Source organism: Poecilia latipinna, unplaced genomic scaffold, assembly GCF_001443285.1.
Source record: "Poecilia latipinna isolate Pla-1442-1.1 unplaced genomic scaffold, P_latipinna-1.0 Scaffold2323, whole genome shotgun sequence".
Lineage (NCBI taxonomy): Eukaryota > Metazoa > Chordata > Actinopteri > Cyprinodontiformes > Poeciliidae > Poecilia > Poecilia latipinna.
In genome coordinates, this window is record NW_015114939.1 from 37567 (window position 1) to 65236 (window position 27670).

At 40.4% G+C, this 27670-nt stretch overlaps 3 protein-coding genes and 1 non-coding gene across 10 annotated transcripts in view; all 4 read right to left on the reverse strand.

The window, feature by feature from the left end:
• Positions 1–2587: 2587 nt before the first annotated feature.
• On the reverse strand, positions 2588–10230 carry prdm11 (PR domain containing 11). Of its 2 annotated transcripts, XM_015018804.1 has the most exons (7): positions 9518–10230; positions 8210–8372; positions 7881–8140; positions 7733–7800; positions 6907–7094; positions 6179–6592; positions 2588–5712 (listed from the first exon to the last, which is right to left on the reverse strand). In XM_015018804.1, exons 2-7 carry the CDS (start codon positions 8235–8237, stop codon positions 3569–3571), a joined length of 3102 nt encoding a protein of 1033 aa, XP_014874290.1. In that variant the 5' UTR covers positions 8238–8372; positions 9518–10230; the 3' UTR covers positions 2588–3568. The 2 variants fall into 2 exon arrangements, with proteins under 2 accessions (XP_014874290.1, XP_014874291.1); XM_015018805.1 differs by lacking the exon at positions 9518–10230 and having other exon boundaries at positions 8210–8629.
• A 501-nt stretch (positions 10231–10731) lies between these two features.
• LOC106937356 (uncharacterized) lies at positions 10732–17651 on the reverse strand. 2 transcript variants are annotated; one of them, XR_001422370.1, is made up of 6 exons: positions 17312–17651; positions 16614–16757; positions 15404–15567; positions 14305–14602; positions 11305–13057; positions 10732–11222 (listed from the first exon to the last, which is right to left on the reverse strand). XR_001422370.1 is itself a non-coding variant. In XM_015018806.1 (5 exons), exons 1-5 carry the CDS (start codon positions 17553–17555, stop codon positions 12687–12689), a joined length of 1221 nt encoding a protein of 406 aa, XP_014874292.1. In that variant the 5' UTR covers positions 17556–17651; the 3' UTR covers positions 10732–12686. The 2 variants fall into 2 exon arrangements, 1 of the variants encoding a protein (XP_014874292.1); XM_015018806.1 differs by having other exon boundaries at positions 10732–13057.
• A 1304-nt stretch (positions 17652–18955) lies between these two features.
• Positions 18956–19027, reverse strand: trnam-cau (transfer RNA methionine (anticodon CAU)). Its single transcript has one exon. It is a non-coding gene; the product is annotated as a tRNA-Met (tRNA).
• A 1332-nt stretch (positions 19028–20359) lies between these two features.
• phf21ab (PHD finger protein 21Ab) overlaps positions 20360–27670 on the reverse strand; it is a 39051-nt gene continuing 31740 nt past the window's right edge. For all 5 annotated transcript variants that reach the window (XM_015018797.1, XM_015018796.1, XM_015018798.1 and 2 more), the window contains 2 exons: positions 26881–26984; positions 20360–26601 (listed from right to left, as the gene is read on the reverse strand). In XM_015018797.1, coding sequence (XP_014874283.1) covers positions 25930–26601; positions 26881–26984 — 776 coding nt within the window. In that variant the 3' untranslated portion in view covers positions 20360–25929. The remainder of the gene's footprint in view (positions 26602–26880; positions 26985–27670) is intronic.

Consider the following 27670-nt stretch of genomic DNA (forward strand, 5'->3'; position numbering starts at 1 on the left):
GGCTTAAAGTGGCCCATGCGCTGCAGTTTGAACACCACTGCTCCAATCACCATACACCAAGACAAAAAGTAAACTTATGTTTAACATTATTAATCCCCATTAATTAATGTACAAGGGTCAAATACCTGAGCTGTCAATCTATAAAGTCTTATGGTTTTCTGTTAATCTGAGAGGAAATCAGATTAACAGAAATCAGATTAACAGAAATCTGATTTCCTCTCTGAGTAATTAGCAAAATCTAATTACTCAGATTTTGCTAATCTGAATTATTATAATTATAATGAATTATAATTATTATTGCTAATTATTTGTGCTCTCATTTTGGCCCAGCTCTGTTCAGGATGGAGGTCCGGTCTGGAGACAGACGGGACCGTCTGCAGCAGCTCTCAGAAAGGCGACTGTTGTTCTCCAGCTGCTGCTGCAGACAAACTCACAACATTTTCCTTTTACTGTAAAAACGTCCCGGCAGCTAAAAGAGGAGAAATAATCCGATGGATACAAATGGACTCTGTTTCATTTAATCCCTGATATTCCACCAGTTACATGAAATCAGTTCAGATTTGATTCTAGGAAACAAATCTGAACTGTCTAAAATAATATTTAAAAATCAAACAGACAAAATCTAAAGTTATGTCCAAATTTTGGTATTTTAAGGACTAAAATTATATTTTTAAAAAAGAATACAAATAAATGACATGATTAAAAGATAACAGATTCAGGCAACACTTTTATAAATCTGTAAAAAAAATCTTATTATGCTTATAATCTATAACTCAAATGCATGTCTGTTAGAACAGGGTGAAGAGAAGAAAGGAAAAAAACAAAAAAGGAAAAGGGAAGAAGAAAAAGAAAAGGGGAAAGGAAAAAAGAGAAAAAAGAAAAGAAAAAATTAAAAACTAAGAGAAAAAGAAAAAGAAAGAGGAAAAGAAACAGAAGAAAGGAAGAGAAAAAGAAAGGAAAAGGGAAAAAAGAAAAACAGGGAAAATTAAAAAAGGAGGAAAAGAAAAAATGGAAAGAAAGGGGAAAACAAAAGAAAGAGAAAAAAGGAAGAAAGGGAAAAGAAAAAATGGAATAAAGACAAAAAGGGAAAATAAGAAAAAGAAAAATGGAAAAAGGGGGTAAAAAGGAGTGAAACGGGGGGAAAAAACAACAGGGTGAAGTATTTGCCAAATGGATCAACAGGCAGAAAATAACTTTAGAAAAACAAACCTTGTCAACAAACCAGAAGCTTTAGCTTTAAATTTAGCTGTTTGTATCTCCTGCTTTTTTCTTTATTCAGTGAATTTGCTCTCAATGTGAAGAAGATTCAAAACGTTTACTCATGTAACAATAACATGTATAAAAATATTATTCCACTAAAAGTAAATAGTATAATAATTTTTTCCCAAAAAGTTACTTAAGTACATGTAACTGAGTAAATGTAACTAGTTTCTAACCAGTTACACATGCAAACGAGCTGTAAATACAAGAGAAGTTCCTTTCTGATATTTGAGCAAAATAAATTATTCTGTTGGTGTTTTAAGCTAATAAACGTCTCTTTCATATTTCATATGAGAACATTGTGACACAGAACTTCCTGTCCATTGTCTCTTTTTGTTGACCCATTCTCCCCAGTGCTTCCACTTCCTTTTTCTCTTGCAGACTGGAGTCCAGATGGTTGGAAAACTTGGCAGGAAGTCGTTTTGTGCTCTCATTAAATCTCCTCTGGTTGCCGTCTCCTGGCGACAAACAACTCCTTGTATTAATTTCATTTCTGTAGCTGTGGTCTGACACACTGATGGGTAAACTGTTTGTTGAATGGTGGCAGGGTTCAGAACCTCTGACCCAATTGGGCCCATTGCCCTCCCACTGGGTTCCACTAAAGCCTGCACTGCAAAGGAGCAGAACAACATGTGACTCTGAGTTAATGATCCCAAACATCCTAACCAGTTTTCCAACAGGGAAAGGATCCCAAACTGGTTTTTGAATGGATGAAACAGAATGACAGGTTTATGGGACAGATTAGCTAAAGCTCCAACCTTAAGCTGCGAACTTTGTTAAAATCTGAGTCTAAGCCAGAAAACCAACGTCTTAAAGGTGATCTATTATGCTTCGTTGAACAGGCTAGGATACATCTATGGCCATAAAATACATGTTTATTACATTTATTGCACAAAATCATTCTTAGATAATGAGGTTTCAGAGTGAGCTCCTCTCAGAATGATCTGTTTTAGGGCCTCCTGTCACTTTAAATCTAAAGAAGCTGCTTCTGGCCACGCCCCCAAACTCAACATTTACACTCACAAAATGGCTGCCAACTGATGCAAAACAACAAACAAGAACGGTAAGTCAACAAAACAGTTGTCTTTTCCTGCAGCCATTGTACACTGCACACAGCGGTAAGACCTGCTGACCAAATGTGCTGGAGCTCTGGTTGGGTTGCTAAGCAATGAACTGGGCTTGGCTGGGATTGCTAGGTAGCGGAGGTTGGGAGGTTTTGAAACAGTGCATTAACTTATTGCCAAAAACCAAATGGCTGTATTTTTTTTAGAAGCAGTAGAAACACAAACAGCGCTTCACATCTGGAAAAACTTCAGAATGAATTGAAAAAATGTCACATTATTCCTTTATTTGACCAAAAGAAATCACTGATATTTAATGAAAAATAAACCCTTTATTCCAACATTCACTGACGCATTAAACATGTTGATCATGCAGCTGGGAAGCCTTTGCATCACTGAAAGAAAAAGCTTTAATTCAAATCATTCACTGCTGTGAAAATTTAAACAAATATGCAGAAGACACTCAGTGCAGCTTTAGCATTCATTCAGTTGGACAGTCTTTACAAAGCAGAGAAAAATACTCTCTTTAAAAACGAGAGACGGCAGCAGTTGCACCGTTTTTATGCAGAATTATAAAGCCTTTATACATCCATACACTGTGTTATTGTCAGTCACTGAGACTGAGCGTCCTGCTGTTAAATCAGCCGAAACAGAGGCAGACATTCACTCTGACACCAACTCATTGTTCCTCATGTGTGACCGTGTTATTCTGCCAACACGTGCCGCTCGGAGCAAAACTTCAGCGATCCAAAGGAGGATCCAGAAAACAGAGCAGAATCCAAAGGAGAACCAACAGGAGGAAACAGTGGGGAAAAACCCCCAAGAAAAATCCAGTAAGATCCAGAAAAGGACACAGGAGAATCTAGAAGAGGAGCAAGAGGAGAATCTACAGCTGCCTCCAGGCAGGGATGGTCGATAAATTGATTGTATTAATTATTTTTGGTTTTTGAAGATTTAATTTTTGGAAAATCTGGATGTTTTTTTCACCACTCTTCACCCCCAGAGCCGCCATCTTGTTTGTTTTTTACAGCTTCTATTTATTTGGACTTTGAATTCAAAATTAATGATAAATTGATAGATAAAATCAATCAACTTCATACTAACTCATAAGTCGATAATTAGAACCTTAACAGCTTTCACAGCTGTTTCCTGATCTGAGATAAATTCTTTTCCTCTCATCACTTTCCAGTGCATAAAGGTTTTCCTGAACTTTTCTTCTAGTTTTTTGTGGTTTGCTATCCTGTTTGCTATAGATACTCTGTGTTGATGTCACCGCTGTGCAGGCCTGACTTTGGATCAGCATCCGACATCCTGTTCAACACCTCGGCAGAAAGAGAGTAGCTGCTCCCAGACTTCTCCTCAAACCAGCTGTCCAGCGCTCGCTTTGCGTCAAAGTTTGCGACGGGCGGTCCGTTGACGGCCACGGTGAGCAGGTCGTTCATCTGCTCCAGGGTCAACCGGGAGCGGTTGTTCTTACAAATCCTCTGCAAAGCGCCTCTACCTTTATCGCAGCAGGCCGTTGAGCTGGGCAGGACCCTGACGACCTGCAAAATCTGGTTCAGCAGCGGGAAACGTTGCTTGTACCTGCAGATGTGAATCAGAATGTCTTTGAAGCTGTTCATGCTGAAGTAGTCCACCTTCAGCTCCTTCCATTCCACCAGGAGGTTGCTCCTGGTCTCCGTCCGGTCGTCCTGACCTGCAGAAGGAATGGAGTCCAGGTGGTTGAATATGACCTGGATTTCCTCCTCGCCGAACGTCTTCAGGTCTTCATGGTTGCCGGGCCAGCTGTCCAGGTCCAACACCTGGCAGGCTTTGGTGAAGGAGCGGCTCTGCAGGTCCAGCCTTTGTGACAGGATCCCCTGACTTCTGCTGCAGATCTTTTTCCGGATGGACTGAAACTTGGACTCTGCAACACGAAGGTTCTTCAAAGCGACACCATTGAAGCTTTCCCTGAAGTTTTCCTCAAACTCCTGGAGATATTCACCAGGACAATCCACCAACTGGCCAATTTCCTGAATCGCCTCCTCTAGCCTGGCTTCCACCTGCGACACCAGCAGGTGCTCCCCCTGGAAGGTGAGGGCCAGTCGCGAGAGAACAGCTATGATGTCCAGCAAGAAGTAGATGAGTTTCACAGACTGATAGTCCATGAGGAACTGGAGGAGTGTCAGGGCTATGGCTGCAGCGTCAGCCCTCTGTGTTTGGCTGCTGATCTCCTTCAGGTGTGCCAAAACCTCCAGGTAATCCTTGATGAGTGCATTCAGAACGTTTGGTTCTCCTATGATCCATCGTACGGCTCTGATGTCACCCAGGAACTCCGTCTCCTCGGACAGAGTCGGAGCGCTGGATCGCAGCTCGGCCATCATGCGTGGAGAGTAGCGGTAGAAACTGAGGAGCTGCTTCAGGTTGTTTTCCAGATCTTCAAGACAGGAGAGCTCCTTCCCACTGATGGCGTCCAGTACCTCCAGATGAGGCCGGTGGATCAATATGGGAAGACAGAGGATCCAAGGAAAAGTCTTTTGGACAGATATGTACAGGCTTCCTCTAATCCCTGAGGAGATGTTGGTGCCATCCACTCCGAGACCTACAACCAGCAAGTCCTGAAACCGGAGTCCCAGTACGCTGAAGGCCCGATCCAGAAGCTGGAGGTATCCATCCACATTAGGCATGCTCACTCTCTCTAAGGACAGGAACTCCATTTGTGGGGAACTGTCACTGGTTGTGAACTGGACATAAACTGCCACCAAATCTGAGAAAAGGTCGTCATTTTGAGCATCCATAATGACGCTTAGAAAAGGAGACAGACGCATTTTCTCAGCCAATTCTTCCTTCAGAGCTCGAGCGATGTGGTGGACCAAAATCTTACAGTCACCCTCATTCATGTACTGATCTACAATTTTGAGTTCGCACTTCTTCAGTAGTTCAGCCAGAGGACGTAGGTCGGAAAAGGCCCGTCCCTCGAGAGCGAGGTGGTACGCCGCGTTGAACAGAAGCGTCATGTTCTTGCACATCTCCTCCGTCTTCTCAGGATGCATCCGCAGCTTGTAGAGCTGCAGACACTTTTTGTGGAGGTTGCTCTGGCTGTGGAGCTTGATGGTGTGGATCTTGAACTGCTTGGAGCCGATGATGAAGGCTGACGTTCGAGATGACTGGACGGTGTACTGGCGGCAGACATGGCACCACATTTCATTAAGGGTTGATGAGTACCGAAGAAACCAGAATTTCTTCAGCCATTCCTGCTTGAAGCGGCGAATTCGTCTGCTTGATCCAGAGTAAGGCTTTGATGAATCCTCTGGGGAAATCACAAGGTCGGCTGAAACCGACTCATCAGCCGAGTCCACTTCCTGCTCATCTTCATCCAGGATAATCTGGGTGGGCGTCAAGGGTTCCATCCCTGTAAACACAAACTTGTTTAACCGTTGCTGAAAAAAAAGTGTCAAGGCCAAAACACACTGGACCCGTTTTAGCATCTGATCCAACGACTCCGTATGAAACATACAAATAAAAAACAAAACACCAGATCCCAGTGCAAAACAGCACCATCTGGTGGACAAATATATTCATTGCACAATGAACACATTGAAAAATGTGTTTGTTTTTTAATTTTTTAATTGGTATTTCCAGTTAGGAAATTTATTTTTACAATTCCAATTTGCATAATTTTGTGGTTAATAGAAACTGACATACTGAGCCAGGAAGTTTCTTCTTGTCCATATCTCAGACTTGATGTTTGTAGAGAACTTTGTACGAAATCAAACTGCTGCTCAGTTATCTTCACCTCTAAAGCCTAAACTTCTTCCCACGTCTAAATAATTTGTGGCTCACCAGCTGCATCGTACAGCACATGTACATGAACCCACCTTGAGAGTCCTCAATGGGAGCCTGTTCGGGATGAGGCAGATCCGGTTGGAGTTCAGAACTTGATGGACCAACCGAGTTCCCCTGCTGTTTTCTGAGATGAGACAGCTCCTCCTCCAGCTCCAGAATCCTCCTCTTCAGTTTGACGCAGTTGGGGCAGAAGGAGGTGGACGGTCCTCCGCTGGTCAAGTTATCCTCAGCCTTCTCCACCTTTAAGTTGGGAACACTGGATCCAGACCGGGGTTTAGTGCAGTCCTCCAGAGAAGCTTCTAGAACGTCTTTGAAAATCAGGTCAATCTTCTTCTTCTTGGCAGGAGGCTGACCGTCTGGTTCTTCACAGGACTGCTTGCCGGTGCACAGTTTAGGAACTGAAAGCTCCTTATGAAAACTTTGGGGGACTGTTGACGTCTCAGGACCTGAAACAGAACCAGATCCGTTGCTTTCAGATAAAAGTCTGAAGGTCTTCAGCTGTTCATATAGGGGACAAAAGGCAAACTACAGTACATGTGGGCAGAGTGCTGTAATGGTACAAAATGGTTTGAAATACAAAAAAAAAATCGGTAAAACAGCACCATCTGGTGGACAAATACGTTCATAGGTCACAAGAGGGACCAAAGTTTCAGTTCTTATTCATCTGCTGCGTGCTTCTCCTTTGTCTAGGGCTAATCTAAAAATCAAATTAATCATCAGAATAACTGACTACTAAATTAATCATTAGCTGGAGTCCTACCTGTGTCCAGGTTGCGATTGATGCTGTCTTGAGAGACACACTGGAGTTTCTGGATGTAGTCGTCGCTGTACCAAACCCTGAGTATCTCTCCGGCCTCCAGCCTCCTGCAGACTCTGAAGTAGATGTTTCCGTTGTGCTGGAAGGCCGTCAGGTTCCTGTCACTGTCCTCAGATGAGGTACGAACAAACCTGTGGATCAGCCCAAAATGATTATTTAAGATGTAAAATGGGAGGCTTGAGTTATCAGACTCTCCTGTGGAAACAGCTCCCAGTTTTTATCCATGAGGGACAAAATCTCTAAACAATTAATCAATTAACCGCATGATAAATGAAAATAAGCTCAATAATTTCCATTCTGATAATTAATTTCCTTATCTGTAAAACCGATATTAAAACATGACATATTCTTCTTAATAAAGTTTTGTTATTTTTTATGTTGGGATTCTCATAAAGTTACTATTTAAATTACGACTTTATTCTCGTAATTTAAAAACATAAAATATTATCCTGGCCCTAATATTCTGTTGTAAAGTTGACCTGAATTCAAAGTGTAAATAAACAGAAGCTGTAAGATAAAAATAAGCTCGTTAAACAAGATGGCGGCTCTGGGCGCATTGACATCACTCTCAACTATGGAAACCCAAGGAGTGCATTTGTTAAAAAAATATAATAATAATAATAATAATAATAATAATAATAATAATAATAATAATAATAATGTTCAAAATATTAAATCTTCAAAAACCAAAAATTTCATTAATCGTCAAAATTTATTTATTGCCCAGCCCTAATATGGAGTCATTTTATAGATTCAGAGAAATGTTTACCTCATCCAGTTGGCTTTGGTCTCATCGCCGCCATCGATGGACTGAGACGAATTGTTCAAACCAACAATCTGGAACACCAAACAGCTACTTTAGGCTTTATTTTATCCTAAACTGGTCACAAACTGGAGCTAGACTGGTTTGAACTTACAATCCAGGAGAAGGAACTGGCTGGTTCCTCCTTGGACACCAGCTCACCCTGATATGGACCAAACAGCGCCCCCTTTGGGAAGTTTGCATCCACGCAGCGAACATCTACCTGGCCTCCCTCAGTGACGACTTCCAAGCCCGATGGGACCGTGAGAGCCGCCCTGTTGGCCAGTCCAGGGGCCACTGGTGAATCGGGGACGAAGAGCGGTGGCCCATGGGACGGACACTCCTCCTGGAAATACTTCTGACAGTCCTCACAGACTGGAGGACGAAAACATCATCAGAAGAAGACCCTAAACACTGAAGGGAAGAGAGGATGAAGACACTCACACCAGAGGTCCGATGGCTGTTCGTTCATGATGGAACCATGTTGGTAGAAATCCAGCTCATGGTTCAGGTGTTAGACATCTGAGGACTGCTACTGCTGCTGAAAACTGATTTTTCATCTTCATCACAGGAAACGTCTTCCTGGTTTCTGGTAGGAAACCTGAATCTGCAAATTAAGAAAATAAACACAGATGAGGAAACATTTACGAGAATGGTAAAGTGGATAAACAGCGACCCCTGCTGGTCAGATTTCAAAGATAGGTTTAGACACTACAGATAAATACACACTGTGGTCAGTAATATTGGGTTTTAGTCAGCCGGACTGATGCAATTCCTCTGGACTTCCTCCCATTAAAGTCGATTTCTCCGCGACTTTCTACGATGACGTCAATTTTCATTTCATTCGACTTTGGAAGCTCAGAAATGTTCTTGTTTTCTCTACAAAATTTCTGAGATTTTGTACAGAAAAATCTACAAAATCAACTGCAATTGCAATTTTTTAACAAAAAAAATTTTGTTTTTTTTCCCACAAAATGTTTTGACTTTTCAAGTTTAGAAATGTTGTTGTTTTTCTAAAACATTTTTAGGATTAATCTAAAAAAAAATCTGAGTTGTTTCTAACAAATCTTTGATTTTATAACCATAAATTTACTTTTCTTTATTTTTATGAAAATGTCAGACCTTTATCTAAAAATTGCCTTTTCACAATGGCCCTAGTACACAGTGGTGATTAATAATTTGAGTTATAAAGTCAGATTTATTGCTACATAAGTGCAAAAATTGCGAAAGTCCTTTTTTAAAAATTATCACAAAAATGTGATTCTGATTGCAAAAAAAAAAAAAAAACAACACAAAAACAATCACGAAATGAACGGTCTGATTAATGTGAAAAGACATTAATCATTGTTTTATTTTAAGAACTTATCTAATGCTGAAGCAGTGATTTATTAATATTTTAAGTCTGTTTAAGGGTTTTTATAGATATATTTTTGTTCAACCGGCCATTTAATGACATCCAGGATCTCAAAATGGCCCAAAATGAAAACGAGTTTTACTCCCCTGTGTGAAGCTGTGAGAGATGAAATAATCTCTGCAGCATAAAACATTCCCAAACTAAAACTTCTCTTTAACTTTGTGCGTCACCTCCGGTCAAATCCACGGACAACTGCGTACTTTGCGGCTGTGCTGAGCGCAGATCTGCGCCACTCTTTCTCCCCCCCTACACCAGAGGACCTGCAGGCTGCTGGCGATCTGCCTGCTGTTTTCGGAAGCCATTTTCGGTGGCCACTGTGGCCACAGACCCGGACCCACCTGGACCAGACACGCTGCGGGGACGCCGAGCCTCTCCCCGGGCTGAAGCTCCTCTCTGCTCCTCTTCCTCCTCCGGCCGCTGGCTCTGCGGTGGCAAAGTTTGCGTTAAATTGTTTGCACCGACTCAGTCGCCTTCTTTAGCTGTGGCCACCATTTTTATCACAGGAAATGACATGGAGAGGCGGAAGAAAGCAGCTGCGCGAATATTAAAGTTAACGGGGAGAATCCGATGCAGAGTCCGGTCGGAGAGCACCGGGCGGCGGCTGGACGAGGCTCCAACGCCCGCTGTGAATGGACATTAAACAGATTTATATCCTGCAGGTTAAATATAGACTCTAAACTGATCTGCAGCAAGAAAATTATCTGTAAATTTCCCCAAACTATGCTGAGGTTTCCTCATCATCTGGGGTAGATAAACACATCTGGATTTTTCCCTGCAGCCCTTCTATGATTTATAAAACTGAAAAGGAGCCTCTAGGTACAGTAATAAATATCCTATTTGATCATGTTAGCACTTCTGCAGGGCCGGAATTAGGAGAATGTCGGCCCCAGGGCAGAACTTGGTTTAGGGGCCCCTCAAACATAAATTTATTGTTTGCATTAAAATGATGCAAAATTGACTTTTTTAAGCTTCACATTATGTTATGATATTCCCTCATCAAAACATACCTGGAGTGTTGCCTTGATTCTTTCATGTATGTTTGAGAAAACCTCTAATCTCCATGGCAACCACTCAGCTGTGCAAAACACCTGGGTGGACCTAGCCCCGCCTTCAAGGACAAAGCTCCTCCTCAAGGAGATTAGTGTGTTTCTATAAAGGAAATTTATTTTTGTATTTCCAATTTAAGCAAACCCAGATAGTGTCACATGACCAAACTCCACATGACAAACGGCAACAAGATGGTAATAAGTATCGTTTGTTAATATTGGACCAATTTTATTTATTGGACCGATACCGATGTCAGTGCAGATATATCCTGACTCTTTGCGCCCCCTGCTGGTGTTTCAAAGGAATCATCAGTTTGATCATGTAGTAAAAGCAAAAGTGTGAGCTTGTGGTTTCTGATTGGTTTGGTTCTCTTAATTTGAACCTGGCTCACTTTGACTCATCCGAACTGATCCACAAGAACTAATCTGAGCTCAAGAACAATTTTCTTAACTCTTAGTAGTGATAAAAATCAGTAATTGGCACAAAGAGGAAGGCAACACAAATATCAACTTCATTAAGGCCTTTCTTTAATGCACTTTTAAAATAAAAAAATAAATGGTTTAGTGTCATATATACACAGCTTAACAGTTTTAACTGCCAGAGCTTAGAAATAAATTCAGGTGAAGTATCTTGAAGTAACTTGTTAAAAAAATGTCACAGGAGGTATTTCTGTTTTACTGTTACTACCATTCTTATTCTTAGTGCTCCAGAATTTATTTCTAAGCTCTGACAGTTGAATGCTTCCGTATTTCACAGATTTAGTCAGAAAATATAAACTTTCTCACCAAAACAGCAGCAGTTAACAGATTGTACTAATCTAGGATCATAACTGGAAGTGGGAAATTTATTTCCGGAACAAAACAAAAACAGTCATAAAGAAGACGAAAGTCGGGGATCCAACCGAAAAACAGCAGCAGCAGCCGTCATTGTGAGAAACGGAAGTTAGCTTTACTAGCTCGTAACACAGGCGGCTCCAATCGGAACCATTTGTTTTGCCTTTTGGATACGGTTCTTTTAATCTCCATTGATTTGATCAAAATGTATATTTCCACGGGTGCTTTAGCTTCCCGGCTAAGACGACGAGAAGCGATACCTGCTCAGCAGTATCGTAACAACCTGCTTCGGCTCCTATCGGGTTTGTTACCATGGTAACTGGCCTAGAGTTGGTGACGTTTCAAAAGTTGATCTGATCGATTTCAGGAATGTTTCTATGGTTTAAAAATAATATCTCCACATTTTTTCATACCAGATCCGATTTCACTTGATTTTTTTAATGACTGCTTTCTTTTCTAAAAAGAAGAAAAAAAAACTTACAAATGATAGAAAATATCTTTTCTTCTTTGAGTTGTACTACGAACATCAGGGCCATCTACGAGGGATTTTGTTTAATAATAATATAGTCATAATATTAGCAGAAAAAGACAAGTTTAAAAGAAACAAATTCTTAAAATGACAAAAATTAGCTTAGTTATCTGACGTGACCAATGCAGTTTGTGTTATTCTTTCTTCTTAGACTCAGTCATTGTACAATTGTTTCAAAGTCCCAACAATTTGACGCTGATGCGTTAAAAAGTGAAGTATTATCTTATCCAGTGGAGGTTTCTGATACGGGCGACATCTTGGGGGGAGCCAGGCAGGCTAAGACCGCCTCTGTTCTTATCTGCAAAACCGATGCTAAAGTATAACTTCTCAAGATACTCAACATTCGTCATTTTAACTTTTTGTTATTGTGTTGGAGTTCTCATAAAATTACAACTTTATTATGGTAGCATGACATTTTTGTATTATTTTGACTGTATTTTTGTAATATTTATTCTCATAACTAAAATAAAAATATTATAGCCTGACCTAAAATATTTTGACGTAGAATTGACCTGAATTCAAAGTCCAAATAAAGAGAAGCTGCATCTGTTAACAAACAAGATGGCGGCTCATGGCGCGCTGACGTTACTCAAAAATATGGGAATCCTACATTATGGCATTATCATAATTAAAACAAAAATAATCTTAGCCTCACACTAATATTCTGTTGTAAAGTTGACCTGAATTCAATGTCCAAATAAAAACAGAGCTGTCAAACACGCTCCTCAAACAAGATGGCGGCTCTAGGTCCGCTGACATCACTCTAGAATATGTAAACAAAGGAGTGTGTTGGTGAAAAAACACAAACATATTTTCCAAAACTTCAATCGTCAAAAGCCACCCAGCTCCAGTTTCTCTCTTTCAGAAGTTGTAGAGCCACCAGAAAGATCAGAAAGTAGCGAATCGATGGAGGCCATGTTGTTTCGGGGCGTAGACGTTTCAGGCCTCCAAAAGGTTCTGATATGACAGGAAAAACATTCACCAATGTAACGCACAACAATTGCAAACCAACGTAGGAGCCATTTTTAACACTTTGTCTATTATACTGATGAGCTTATTCAGTAAAAACTTATCGGCAGCCTTTGTTTTCGCTTCTTGTTATGATTGTGGCTCAGCGGATGGATCCGACAGATCCCACGGCTCCTCGGACGGCGGGCGGCTGCTCCACAGGAAGCGCTGCATGTTCTGCTGGTGGTAGACGGAGTTGGTGTGCTTCCTGATGTTGGACTTGGTGAAATGATCGGAGCCTTTGATCAGACGGTGGTTCTGGCAGAACGAGTCCGCATGAACTCGGCAGACGTGGCACCACATGACATTGAGCCTTGGGGAGTACCGGAGGAACGGGAAGAGCTTGAGCCACTCCTTCCTGAAGTAGTGGCGGCGGCGCTGAGGAGGACGAGGAGGGCGGGAGGTGGAAGGAGTGGCTTCAGGGTCCGGTTCACCTTGAACTGGTCCGACGTGAGCCGTTGCTGCGGAGACAGAACCATCAGAATCATGAGACTGGAACTGGAAAATGGGTTTATTACTCAAACGTGAGCCGTTTCCAGTGATCATTCATCCTTGACCCGAAAGGCACATAACTGTCTATTGTAGGGCTGGAAATAGTGTTTTAGTTATCGATTAATCAATTATTCTCACGGTTAATCGATTAATCGTATAAAATTGGTACATCCTTCACATTTTTTACTTAACTGCTTAAGAATTTTTACATAATATTAGGAATACATTAAAAAATGTTAAGAAAATAATTAAATTTCTCTTCACATGAGAAAATAAACATTTTATTGCCTTTAGTTAATGTTTTGGTCATTTGTAGCAACAGATGCATCTCCAGATAAAAAGAACTTCTAATGTGCGAGAAGTTTATCCCTTTCTGCTTAACATCAATACAGTGTAGGACTAATATGTTAATAATTTGCTGGATTAACCGATTAATAATTGGATAGAAAATCATAATGAGGTATTTGAATGGAGAATTTTGAGGAAATATTAATTTGGAATACGACTAGCTCGGCTTTTGCCACTGGATTCTCATCTCGCTTCAGAACTCCCATCTGGGATTTCTCCCATTGAGCTGGATTTCTCTGTAGAATTTTTACTGAATCAGTGAACAGAAGAGGTGGAGAATGACGACGTTAATTTTCTGCGTTGTTTTAGTATTGAACAAAAAAAACAAACTTTTTTTGTTTTTTAGAAAATATAATAATAAAGTCAGAAATTTTTCTCCAGAAAAATTAGACTTTTGCCCCTCTTTAGGTTAAAACAACAATCCAGCTATAATTATTTCAGCTCTAATCTGCTTTACGAAATGTATGCTTATTTTTGAAGAACCACCGTTTCATTTATTTTTTAGGTTTTATAATAAATATAAACAAAATATCAACAGAAACCATATGTTTAAATTAGTGTCTATTGGATGTTGATGTTTGTGCAAAATAATGTAAACAAAAACACTAAATTCCTAACAAAATGACAAGAAAGAAATATCTCGGATACTGTCATGGTCACTGTGTTGTGAAAAGTAAATGCAGGAATTATTTCATGAATAAAAAAACAAAAACAAAAAACTGTTAAAGTCTGCATTTGTTGTTGCAGGTTCTGGGAAATATTTGGTCCAGATTCTAATTCCAACAGCTGAATTAGTTTCTGCCTGTATGTTAAAATTATAAAAGAGAGAAAATAAAGACTTCCAGCTCTTCAGCTTCCTGAAACTTACCCTCACCCTCTTCCCCAGAGGTTCTGGTCTCCTCTGTGATCGCTTGCCTTGGTCTGTTCAGCACCTTGATCTTATGTTTGCTGGCGGCTTCAAACAGTTTCTCCTCCAGCTCTCGAATCCTCTGCAGCATGGTGGAGCAGTTCGCACACGCCGGTGAAGAGGAGGACGGCTTTTCCAGGGATGGAAGCTTGAAGTTCAGCTCCACTTCGTACTCTGTGGACGGCGGCCGACTCTTAGAGAGAGCTCTGGCCTGGATGGAGGCCTCCAGAGACGACTCCAGAGTGTTCCTGAAGAAGTCCTGCAAAAAATGCAGGATTAATTCTTCTCTTTCACAGAACCCCAAATATCAGTTTAAAATAGAAATGCAAATTATTAGATAATAAAGATTAGTTGCAAATCGATTAACTAATATCGTCCGCTGGGCTCTGCAACCTTTACAAACCAAAGAGACAGCAAAGTAAAACTTATTGAAAGCTGCAAATGTAACAAACACAATGCATATATATATATATATATATATATATATATATATATATATATATATATATATATAAAATATCTGCTATGGGGCTGCAATAAAGATTATTTTTGTAATTGATTGATCAATTATTTTGATGATTAATCCAATCAGATTTACATTAGATTCAGATTTTGTCCCAAATGGGCAAGAATGTTTAATGTATAGTAAATTAAAAAAGCAATTAAATAATTCAATTATTTTTTTAAAATAAGAAAATAAAACATTTTATAGCCTAAAATGCAATAACGTAGTGTTACTTTAGTAAATCTGAATAAGATGGAGTAAAACTATTCCACTTGAGGAGCTTTGGCTAAAACATATTTATTTATAGAGAAAGGAGTTTTTATCTTAAAGGCAGAATGTATACTGTTTGCTGGTTTACACAGTTCTGGTTTAATAACTGCTTTCAATATGCTTTTTCAGCAAATTAATTGTTTCAGCCCCAATCTGCTCTATGAAATTTGTGCTTATTTTGAAAGAATCACCATTTTATTTATTTTTTTAAGTTTTAAAATAAATAAAAACATATGATATTTACAAAAACAAGATGGATACATTAACATCAAACGTCTGCCGTACCCGGAAGCCGGAGTCGGTCCTCGTCTCAGCGCCTTGGTTCTGCTCATCGTCTCCCTGCTGCTGACTGATGACGGTTTTACCCCCCAGAAGAGACTGCAGAGCAGATTTCACTTCGTTCCAAGCAGGCGGAGGAGGCTTCCTGGCTTCAGCAGCACCATCTGCTCCTGAACGCAGAGGGACGACATTCAGTCAACGCAGCCGACTAACAGGACATTTTAGAGCATTTGCTGCTTACTTCTGCTGACGACTTTTACTTCAACCTAGTAGTTAATTGATTATTGAAATAATCAACTAATTTAGTAAACAATTAATAGATAACTGGAGCATAGAGATTCAAAAAGTGCCTTTTGCTAAAACATCTTCAAAGTAGTGATTAAGCCAAAACTGTACAAAAAATGTATACATTTTGAATTTACGATAAAAAAAACCATTCTTCTGAAAATACTTTATACCCAGAACTCAAATGGTAAAGCTTTAGCTTGACCCAGTTCAGATTCTGTAAAAAACAAAACAAAACCAAAAAATCTACTGAGCACCTTTTGCTATCCACTTATTGATTAATCCAATCTACAACCCTATACTGTGTTGATATCAAGTGAAGCAGAAAGGGCTTTCTTATTCAAAAAATGAAATTATTGTGTTTTTTACATCTTTTGATGCCATGAATACTGTATAAAAAAGACTTGGGTTGTTAAATGAAGACTCTTCAGAACAGGCCAATTTTTTTATCCGATTAATCGTCAGAATATATAATTGATAGATCAATCAATTACTAAAATAATCAGTTGTTGTTGCAGCCCTATAATGACGTTTATTATTTTACATGAAGCCAAATTTGAGCAACATTGTGGTTTAATTTCTAACCATCAGAACTTTGAGCTCCGATTATTGGTTTTTACAACAATATACGATCTAGAAAATATAATCTTTGTATTTTTACAAAGACAGAGGTGTACCACAGAGCTGTGTACAGGGACCTCTGTTGTTTTAATTGGGAACGTTCCCACTAAGCAATGCTCTGTGCAGGAACTGAAAATAATCAGTTCATACACAGATCAGGCAAAACATTATGACCCCCAGAACTTGGATTTGGTCTGACCTACGCACCCCTTTCTCAACAAAAAAGCTTTCACATGCGTCAAACTCACTGTTTGTGATGCATGTTTGAGCGCACATTAAAAAATGTTTAAAACAAATCTTTGAGACCCACCTTCTACTGGTTTCTCAGCAGAAGACAACCTTCTTCTTTTATTCCAGGACTTTTCTTCACATTCATCATCATTACCATCATGGCCCAGATGGAGAGACGGCACCCAGTCTGGATCTGAGTCCAGCATCTCATATGCTGGTTTTCCTATAAAAGGACAATGAATAAAAAAAAGTTTCCCCAAGCTTTTTTACAAAGAGTGGCTCATCAGAAAGTGCTCCCATTTCTATGCATTAACACGTTTTTTTCTGTCCATATGCATCTAAATATCCAAAATAAGCATTCCTAATGCATAAAAAGGTTATTGTTATTTCTTTTTTACAATAAAAATAGCTTTCATGTGGGGTTTCTCCCCAGAAATGGGAAGAAGGTAAACGGCGGCAAAGTTGGTAACAATGTTGCCTTGCAACAAGGTATTTTTTTACCTTTACATGAACCGAATATCTTTTACAAATTTAAAATCGCCCTGCACCATTATCAGTTTTTTATTAGCATTAGATAATAAATTATAATATTACCACAGAGAAACTATCTCTAGTACGAAACGATTTGAAGATAAACTTATATGGCATTAAAAGCGACTATATGAAAATAGAGTCGCCCTGACCAATATGGCGGCTGTGCCGTGATTAGCATTGATGCTAACATGTCTCTGGATCCTCTTCGCGCTGAGTAGAGAAATAAAACCTGTTTGGACTCACCAGAGACAAAGTGTCTGGAGCAGACTCTCATGGAGGACGGGATGCTGTCGAAGGTGATTTCTCTGCGGCCCACGGCGGTCACCCAAGCTTCTCTCCGCCGCCTCGTTAACTCCGATATAAGTTCGCCTTCCTTCGTTCTCCATGCAGGGAAGCAGTGGAAGCTCAGGCCGTTCAGGAGCATTCTGCCCTGGTGGTCGTGGGAGCTGCTCCCACAGTTATTCACGCAACATTCTCTGCCCCCCATTTCTGGCGTGGAACAAAACACGCAGGAAACAGCTGAGAGTTCCACCAATACTGCCGCGTTTTAACCCCGACGACGTTCACGCACTGCAATACCCACAAGCCACAAGTATGTGACGTCACTTTAAGGATAAATAAATGGTTTTTAAAGTGGAAAATGTAAACATTTTTAGTTATTAAAAATTAGATTCAGAAAATGTATTTTAAAAAATAAATAAATATAGTTTTCCTCACCTTCTAATTGTCTATTTTCAGGGACTGGTGAGCTTTCATCAGAGAGATCACCTTCTAGACTGTTTATTTCTTTTTCAATGGCAGTGTAGGGAAGCTTTCCTGCCGTACAAGATTGAAAAATATAATTTAAGAGAAGTAAAGTTATGTTGCTACACACTCGTGAACAGTAGGTGGCGGTATGCACCTTAAAGTTGCTTGCGATCCACCATAATAGAAAAGAAGAAGAAGCTTCCCTGCCGTAGCTCTTCCCTTTTGCTGTCGTGATGCTTCTGTTTTTGGCCTCTTGTTTCTTTCTGTTAGAACGGCTGTAACAACCTTGCAAAACACAGATTTTAGGCATTTTGAAGGTGGATCAACAGAAGTAAACAGGATGCATTTACTTCCTGACCTCCATCTGCATTGCATGACGTCAGTACTATGTCATCTACAACCCAATACCCACTAAATTCTAGAAATACAAAAATTATTTCTATAATCAAAACGTTTTATTTTGTATTTATAATAATGTAGTTATATGTCCATTTATCCCACTGTTCTCACTTGTATTTTTAAATGTAAACAAAACAAATAACTATTTGATAAATAAATAAATGACAAAATGGTCACAGGTTTATATTTCGGACGTGTAGATGTGAAACAGTAAAGTTTCTGTTACAATTTCAGTTATGTGAAACATTTTTGTGGTTTAATTTCCTATTCCTTTCTTTATGTTGAGGAAATTTATATTTCATCAAAATTAAATCTTAAAAACTAAATAACTCCATTATAAATCATAAACTTTATGATATTTTATTCACTTAAGTGAGTTGTGTAGCGTATTTACCTTTTGAAATTTAATTTACTTGAATTAATTTAAGTTACCAAATTGCTTATTGAACTATATAATTTTAGTTTCATTCAGAGGAGCTGAAATCACTAAGCAGAGTTGAATTCAACACTTATGGTATATTTTATAGATAAAAAGAGCAGTTAACTGTAGAGACATTTAACTAACAAACCACTTTTGTTCTGAATATAATGTAAATGTAATTCATGTTCAAGCATTTCATAAACCTCTCAGTATTTTACGGTAATTGGAAACTAATTAAACACAATTTGGCATTGTGTTTAATCTTCTACTCATAAAATGTAATCCTAAATTTTCCACACACACAAAAAAAAAAAAATTCATAGCAGAGGATGGTTTCGATCCATCGACCTCTGGGTTATGGGCCCAGCACGCTTCCGCTGCGCCACTCTGCTGCGGTGTCATTGCGTCAACATGTCGCTACTTAATACGTGATCACCCATGATGTGATTTTACCAAGATTAACGCGCTTTTGTTTGTAGTGTTTATCAAACTGTCAGCGCCAGTTCAAATATTCAATAGAGGACAAAAATACGCGCTACTATGGGTTGTTATTTTTATTTCTATGTATGTTTTTATGTGTTTTCCGGCCCCGCCCACACATGATAACATCTAGCGTTCAGGTCGAAAGTGAAAAATATCCAGTATTTCAAAGTCATACACAATTTACAAATACACTAATACAAAGTGTATTAGTGAGCGAAAGAAACACGTCAAAACAAAATCAGAAATATTTAGTTTGCACTCCACTGACGATTTCCTTTTCGATTTCTGACGTTTCTGTTTTATTTTTTAAATTAACCTTCATTTAATTAGATAAGAATTCATAGAGTCCAATAAAGGTCTCTTTTAAGAGGGTGATCTGGCCAAGAGGTTAATTAAAATAAAACAGTAATTTTGATAAAGCAGAACAGTAGTGAACATAAAATGAAGATAAAGTACAATAATTATAAATAATAAAAGATCATAAAAAGTGGTATCCCTACTATATATTTTGTAGTTTTAGTTTTTCTTATTCCTCTCATTTTGGTTTATGAATGTAACTAGTTTTAACTATTAAGTATTTTTGTTTATAAACTTTTATATTTTGTGTTTATTCTGGATTTGTGCAGAACTTACTATTTGAGAACAAATTCACTTAATTTATTGTTCAATACATACAATAAAAACTGACAGAGACTAAGAGTTATTTGGCTATTATTTCCTAATATCGTTCCACATATTAAACAGACAGAGAGCTAATTTAAATTTATTTTTCTTAATTCATGCTATAATCAAGGTAAGTGTTACCTAAAGGTGGATTGAAAAATAAATAATTTCAGAAGATGATTTTTTTGTTTTTCACAATTTATTTTAACAAAATGATAAAATAAATAAATACAAATTGATCAAATGCTCCTAATATCAACTCCTCCCCATGTTCCCTACAGTATTTCCTAAACACTGCATACAAAGAATTCATCACAGAAGAGGCTCAATACAGAGGTAAGAATCCCACCAGACCAGTCACAATGTCAGGCCAACAGAAGACACATCTGGAACAGAAGTCAAAAAAATAAACACATTCCTTTCCAAAATCATTATGAAAAAATACAAACAATTATACAAATATTCAGATTGTGTAATAACCAATTTACACATTATTCAGCACACCAGGTGAACGTTTTCTTTATTCTGATCGCTACAATGCATCTCACCAAATGGAAGATAGAAAAAGACTTCTTTTCATTTTTTAGATTCTTTTTTTTGTATTTTATTTTTTTTTTGTAGTATTTTTCAGATTTTTTGCACTCAACACACCCCCGATGGACTCAGCTGTGGATGAGGTAAGAAGCTGCAGGTGTAGAGGATCCAGACGGGATAAATGGGTGGATGGATGGATGCTGAGCGGGAACAACAGGTGAATGACGTCATGAACCCACAGAATACTAGAAGGCCACAATCATGACTTGATCGCTTTAAAACCGAAAGATGAAAAGCAAACCTCCTCCCCAGGACCCACGCGGAAGCCCCACAAACCGTCGATGGACGACGCAGAAAACTCACACCACGATGATATGCAGAGTTCTTTGGATATATTTGCTTCCAGACTTCAATTAAGGAGCATTTTAGATCTCAACGCCCCGTTTCCACCCAGCAACGGCAGAGTTAAATAAAAGCTAAGCTAAAAGGAGAGCCGAGATGGCGCCAAACTCTCGCTCCACTCCGCCCCCCGGTGGTCACTCGCAGTACTGCAACAGAATCCCTCCCCCCATAATAAAAGCAAACCTCTCGGCACTGTCCGGGAAAACCCACCCTGAATGGCTACCTGAATGTGTAAACACATGCACACGTTTGGCATCGAGATGCCAGAATGTTCAGAGAAAAACAGAAAAAAAGGTGACTTAAGTTTCACATAAAAACAAAAAAACCGAAGCAATGCATAATAAAAAAGGTTGGTATAAAAACTTGCATAAGAAGGCATGTGCTGCACCACAGCGAGCACAGGTCATGCTGGCTGGGCTCAGGTTTGTTCATCCGAAATGCATTCCGGGTCATGTGACCTGATCCTGCAAACTCATCCCTCCTCCAAAATAAGAGACGGGAAGAAAGAGGGCGGGGGGGCTTTTCAGAATAAAACATAACCCATCTCTGATAATACTGATCAAACTAAAAGTGCATGACAAACGGATCAGAGTGAGATGTCAGACTGCCTCTGCACAAACCCCACCCCCTATGACCCGAAATCTGAACATTTCACCAGAAAATAAAATACATATAAGGCAACTTCTAGGGATGGACAACAGAACACTATGTGGTCAAATCAAACGTGTTGGTGTGAAGTGACGAGCTTGCATCGACTCCTGGCAGCCTGCGGAGTGGGGCGCAGCTTCCTCTGGGGCGGGGCTATTGTGGACAGGGCTCGGTGTCAGGTGGGGGGCGATCCCGGAGGATTTTGTTAAGTTTTACGAGTCACAGTGCAAGTCAAGAGACAAGTATTATCTGCTGTTTGAAGAAAGGCACTCAGAGGTACCTACTGTACAGAGGGAAGGATCCAGAGACCTGATGACCGATAGGATCTACGGGTCGGAATGAGAATCACGTCCACCCAATGGAGATTTAAACATGACAAGTGGGACCCAAAAGGAAGCGGGGACACTTGGGTTTCCTGTCTGGGTCATCCCCGTCAGATCAGCTGAACTCTACAGGACACACCCAACACACACACACACACCCTCCACACACACATATTTCTCTGGGGTGTTTGGAATGAAGGCAGTCTGTGCAGCTGATGGGAGAAAACCAGGTGCCATTGGGATATGCCGATTCACTCACAAGAGTCTGCATGATATGAATTTAAATAAAAAGTAAGACGCCCGCAACAGAACACCACCCAAACAAGAGCTCACACCCACCATCATGAGAGGAAACGGGTCTTTTCTGGGAGAGCAGCAATCCAAGAAGTGTTGGGATATTTGTCTGTTGAGCTTAGAGGTGGGGTCTCTAGCGCCCCGCTTTCATTGGGCGGTATGGTATTGGTCAGTACGGTCCAGTATGCCATTTTATTGTCTTGTTTATCCATGATGGAGAGTGTTTCCAACACCAGCTGGACTCTCACTGGGCAGAGAAAGTTAAATCCAACTGCCCAACGTTGAGAACTAGTATGTCTCGAGCAATGATGTTTTTTCTGTCCCCCAATCAATGGACTGTATCACACCAGTAGCTCCACCATAACAGTGTCATTGTCCCATATACCTTCAACTGAAGGGAGTCCAGGAATGGTGCAGTACGGACTGATTTTATGGGCTGCTTTTTCATTGGAAACAGAAAAAAAGCATACCAAACTGCACCACTATGTGGTAACGATTTATAACTTCAGTCCTCAACTTCAACTTCATATGCATCCCTTCTCCAAGACACCAAAATCAAACAAATGACTTGTTACTAGGCCTCTGCAGTACTTTATGACTAGCTAAGAAAGTAATTCAGGTGTGTTGGAGCAGGGATGCCTCTTTTGCCTTGTTTACACTGAGGCATGATCACCAGATATATTCAAGAGCGTTCCCTCCACAAGTTGGACTCTCACCAGACAGGTGGGATCAAACAGAAATGTCTAATACTGCCTCATACAAGTGCAATGACAAATGTGATTAGCTAGTATTTCTCGTGTCCCCCAAACAATGGACCGGCATTCTCAAGGGATTGTTTCCATTGCCAATTGGACTCACCCTGGACTGGCAGGGTTAAACCCTAAACACAATATTACAAGGCAACAACAAATATGACTTACTAGTAAGTCTCATGCTTATCACATATCCTCCAAATGGACTGTGGTGTGACACAATTATCTCTGCCCTATTGTCCCATAGACCTACAACTGAAGGGAGCCTAGGAATGTTGTGGTACAAGTCGGTTCAAACAGACCAAATAGTGTCCCTAACCACACCACTCAATGGAAACAAGGCGTATCTCCAGTCCTCAAGTTCGACTTTAGATGCATCCCTGCTCTAAGACACCAGAAACAGACAAATGTCTCGTTAACTCGAGGTACAAAGTACCATAGCAGTACTTTATGACAAGGTAAGGAGGCAATTCAGGCGTGTTGGAGCAGGGATGGATCCAAGTTACAGCAGGACAGTAGCTCTTGTGGACTTGAGTTGGCGATATATACTTCTGGACTGATTTTGTGTAACAAAAAGAATTTTCAGAGGAAATTCTCCTAAAAAAACGTCTGAAACATTTCCTCGCATTCAGGAAGGAGTGAGCACATCGGAGAACCAAAGGAACCCCAAGTAAAACTAAAGTCTCCAGCATAAATGGAGGCAACTTTAATCTCTATTCACCTCGTCAATGTTCCAATCAGTTGCTCCGATAACCATCGGCTTCATGTTCCGGCTCCAAGCCTGACTCAGTGGGACAAACTCCTAATCAGACTCCAGCCTCAGAGTCACACCGAGGGGAAATATTGGCAATGTAAGGGGAAGTCACACGACAATGAAGAGATGCATACTCTGTTTAACTCCACGGGAACGTACAAAAAGCTCTTCAGCACTTCTTTGTAATGCAGCAAGCTTGTGCTTTAATCTCAGGAATTGTGTGGTCGTCCTTTAACCTCCAACAGATCCCTCCGTTTCTCCGGACGGGAACCCGTCCTGCTGTGGTTATTGTTCCCAACGCTCTCCTGTCTCGGCCGGGACTTTGCATCTGAATCTTTCCGATGATTTGATCTTCGAGGACAGTAAGAGGACAAGTCCCTGCTGAATTTGGAAACATCATCAGGATTTTGGCAGTTCAGGATTCAAACGATCACCACCACCCAGCGGCGGCAGCGGCGATGACGACGACGACGGCAATGGTGATGATGATGATGCCAGTCCAGCAGGTTCAGGAACAGAAAGCACTTATTCTGGAGACTAGGAAGACCTGAATATCTTTTCCTATAAAAAACAAACAGCCCAGATAGAGTTTGTGTGTGTTGACGTTGCAATATTGCAAATTCACATTTAGTGCTCACAGTTGACACACACACATGCTCACGCACACACACACACACACGCTCATACACACGACTCACGAATGAAAACTCAATCACTACACTGACCGACACCACTGAAAACATCTGTTAGGCTTCCGCTCCTGTTCGTCCTCATCCCGGGACCAAATCGGGGTTCAACCCAGAGTCCATCAGGGAACAACAGTCTACCAGAGGGCTGCACCCAGCCTTCATTGGGAGACCCTGGTACAAAACCTAGGACTGCAAGGAAGGTGATGATGGTGGGTGATAGGGTCAACAGAGTTGGACTATTTTTGGATTAATTTGAAGTTTCAAAGGCTTCAGTATGACTCAAAGGAACTTTGCGACTCAGTGCGAGTTCACTTTTAAAGGAAATCCAGTTCTGGATCTACATTAGACTTTCCTTCACTGGTTGGTGGGACCTTTGGGGGCCCTGAAATGTTCTCTGAACTTTTTGACAAGGTGAAATCCCCTATAAAGAGGAAGTAACTCAACAAACTGTGCTCAAGTCAAAACTTAAGCTGAAGATAAAAGTTTGGAAATATATGGTTTGGACTTCCTGCACTAGTAATGTCCTGGGGATCAAAACTAGCAAATTTAAACTACTGGCTGGCCACAAAATTCATTAAATTTAAAATACAAAAACTAGTTTATAGCAACTTTATTTAGTTTTACCTACAAAAAATAAATAACACTTTAATTAAATCTATATAATATTAAAAATCCAAAACATAAAATAGGTTTTGAACCAGTTTCTTATTAAAAGAAGAACTGACAAATGCCAATTTGTTTGGCTCATCAATTGTTTTCTATTTTGTAGGCCAGATTTTTTACCATTCTTGACTTGAAGTCAAGGGGCAGACAAAATAATATCAAGAGCCACAAATGGCACCCTGGCCACATTTTGGACATCCTTGAGTTAAGTAATCCAATAAGGCATTTGACTTCGGTTTTTAAATTCATGATCAGTCCCAACACTTTTCTAAAGATCTACAAAAGGCTGGAGTGGCTTCATGTGTTTGACTCATTTAGTTTTTCATATAAAACCAAAAAGTAAAATGTTTGCAACTCCTCCTGAACTAAAGGGTGTGTCATAACTTTTCACCTAATCAAATTTAAACTGAGCTGATGCAGAATATGGGCGGAGTCTGACTGAAAAGTGGGTGGGGCCTGGTGAGAGCAGACTAGAGAAGTAATGGGTGACAAACATCAAGTTTTGAAAACACACTTCATGGTCACATTTGCTTCATCAAATTTGTTTTGTGATGACAGCTTGAATCAAACTGAAGCCTTCGGGTTGGAACGGTCCTGACTGGGTTCTGGTTTGGTTTCAGGTGAGGAAATTAATCGAGAACTCAGACTGTTGAGCGCCGTTCCCATCAGGGTCGCCGGGACGAGGACGCGAACAGGTTCTCTTTTCAGTACACAAACGTTTACAACACTGCTTCTTGGACCAGCTCCCCCCGACAGATGTTTGGTTCCATGTTCTGGGTTCTCCTTGGAGCCGTCAACAGAACACAGGGGCCACTGTAACAGGCACACACCGGTGTGATGATGAAGAAAATCTTCCTTTGAGTGTTCCCTCCATGACGTCTATCACTAATTGGCATGATGACCCGGGTCTTCCCAGAGTCACGTGACTTGGGCTGTACATCTACCATTGACACAGTCTGACAATACAATGCAAACAAACAACATTTATACAGATTGGCAACTTCAGGGCACCGTGCGGTGCAAGCAAAGGTCTTTTTTTTCTTTTTTTAATATATATGTTTGACTTCCTGCAGCCACAAGGACACAGCGTTACTTTTTATCGTCCAAACTGCTAAGCAGAGCTGGCAAAGAATGCTGGGAGGGTTCTGAGGTTTTGCTGTTGTTGCTGCCGTCGCTGAGCTCCTCCTGCTTCTTCTCCACCGCCGTCTCTGCAGGGTTCACAGCAGATATCTTGTTCTCAGTGGCGGCGGCAGGGCTGTGGGCAGGGCATGGCGGCGGCTCCGTCGTACCGTTGGTGGTGGCAACCTTTGCAGGAGCCGCAGGAGCTGCCTCAGTCTCAGGCTTGGGCTGAACCTCCACACAAGGAGTGGTCTCTGTGTGACCCCCTAACCCCGGCGCAACCCCTGCCCCAGCAGCGGGGCAGTTAGTCAGCACTGTGCTGTTGCCGCCGTCTCCTCCTCCTGCTCCTCCTCCTCCCCCTCCTGCTGCTGCTGCTCCTTCTGTCTGCTGCTCCTCCTGTTTGCTGCTGACCAGAGAGCTGCTCACCACCGGCTTCCCCGTCGCACCGACTTCAGCTGCAGCTCCAGAGCCGACAACGACCCGAGCGCCGTCCTGCACCCGGACGTCCTTTCCCTCCGTCTCCGCCAGGGCCTGGTTGAAGTTGAAGGCTTGGATGAGGCGAATGAGATGCTTGACTTTGTCCAGGGAAAGCTGCATCTCCTTCTGACGAGCCAGGATGGTGTTTTTGGTCTCCATGCACTTCTGCAGAAAGAAACAGCAGAATCAGATCAGACAAGCAAAAATTTGTTGACAAAATTAAGAGGAAATGTAGCAGAAATGTATCATCGGATGTTATCACCTCTATAAAACAAGGAGTTTTAGTGACTAGTACAAATTCCACTAACAGATTTTTTTTTTTCCCACTTATGAGAAAAATGTCTTATTATAAGTGCAAGTGATACTGGAATATATTTTTTCATTTAAATTCAAGAGTTATTGACTTAAGCTTAGATATCTTATTGAAAAGCTGCCGTTTCTCACCGTTATGGAGTTACTGAGCTGCTTGACTCTCTGTTCTAGCTGCTCGCGCTCCAGTTTCAGCTCCGAGCTCCACTTCATCAGCTTCTGCTTCTCCTCTTCTTTAGCTGAAACACAGAACAGAGTCGGCAGTTTAGCAACAGTTAAGCAAATAAAAATTATTTTAATAACTGGAACTTGTGTAAAATGAGAGAAATTTAATCGGATTTAACTTCAGACAATGACAAAAAAAATGTCTGTCTTATTATTAACTTTAAAGGTGACCGGTTTATGATTCCTTGAACAAGTTGGGATAGGTTGACAAGCTACACAAAACATGTTCATTAAATTTTTTGCACAAAATCATTCTTAAGATTTTAGTCTGCTCAGTTCTGCCTCGGCTGTCTAAGGGCCTTTTGCTGGTTTAAATTCAAATTCAAACTGCTGCTGGCCTCAACATTGACTCAACACTTAAACTCGCACATTAAACTGGCTACAAACAGATACGCAAATATACAACCATGCATCTTTGAAAAGAAGAAGTAGAGCCTCCTGCAAAAGCAACAAGAATGCATCAATTGGTTTCTGGATGCTAGGTAGGGCTGCACCGAGCCACTTTGTTCATTTCCGATACTGATATAGATATTTGAGGTTTATATTGGTTGATTCTGACCCGAGACAGAAAAAAACAAACAGTGCTGAATTGACTTAAAATGTTTCTTTAAAAAAAAAAAAAAAAAAAAAAAAAAAAAACCGAAAAAAATTTTTTTTTTTCCCTTTTTTTTTTATTTTTTTCCCAAAAAAAAACCCATAA

Bases quoted from the DNA above. Each gene is read 5' to 3' on its own strand.
- prdm11 (XM_015018804.1), bottom strand. From the start codon at position 8,237: ATGAACGAACAGCCATCGGACCTCTGGT. The intron at 8,141-8,209 runs GTGAGTGTCTTC...TTCGTCCTCCAG, and splicing joins ACAGCCATCGGACCTCTGGT to TCTGTGAGGACTGTCAGAAG. The intron at 6,593-6,906 runs GTAGGACTCCAG...GTTCTGTTTCAG, and splicing joins CAATCGCAACCTGGACACAG to GTCCTGAGACGTCAACAGTC.
- LOC106937356 (XM_015018806.1), bottom strand. From the start codon at position 17,555: ATGGGGGGCAGAGAATGTTGCGTGAATAACTGTGGGAGCAGCTCCCAC. The intron at 16,758-17,311 runs GTGAGTCCAAAC...GTCCTTTTATAG, and splicing joins CTCCAGACACTTTGTCTCTG to GAAAACCAGCATATGAGATG. The intron at 13,058-14,304 runs GTAAGTTTCAGG...CTGTCTCCGCAG, and splicing joins CTCTGGGGAAGAGGGTGAGG to CAACGGCTCACGTCGGACCA.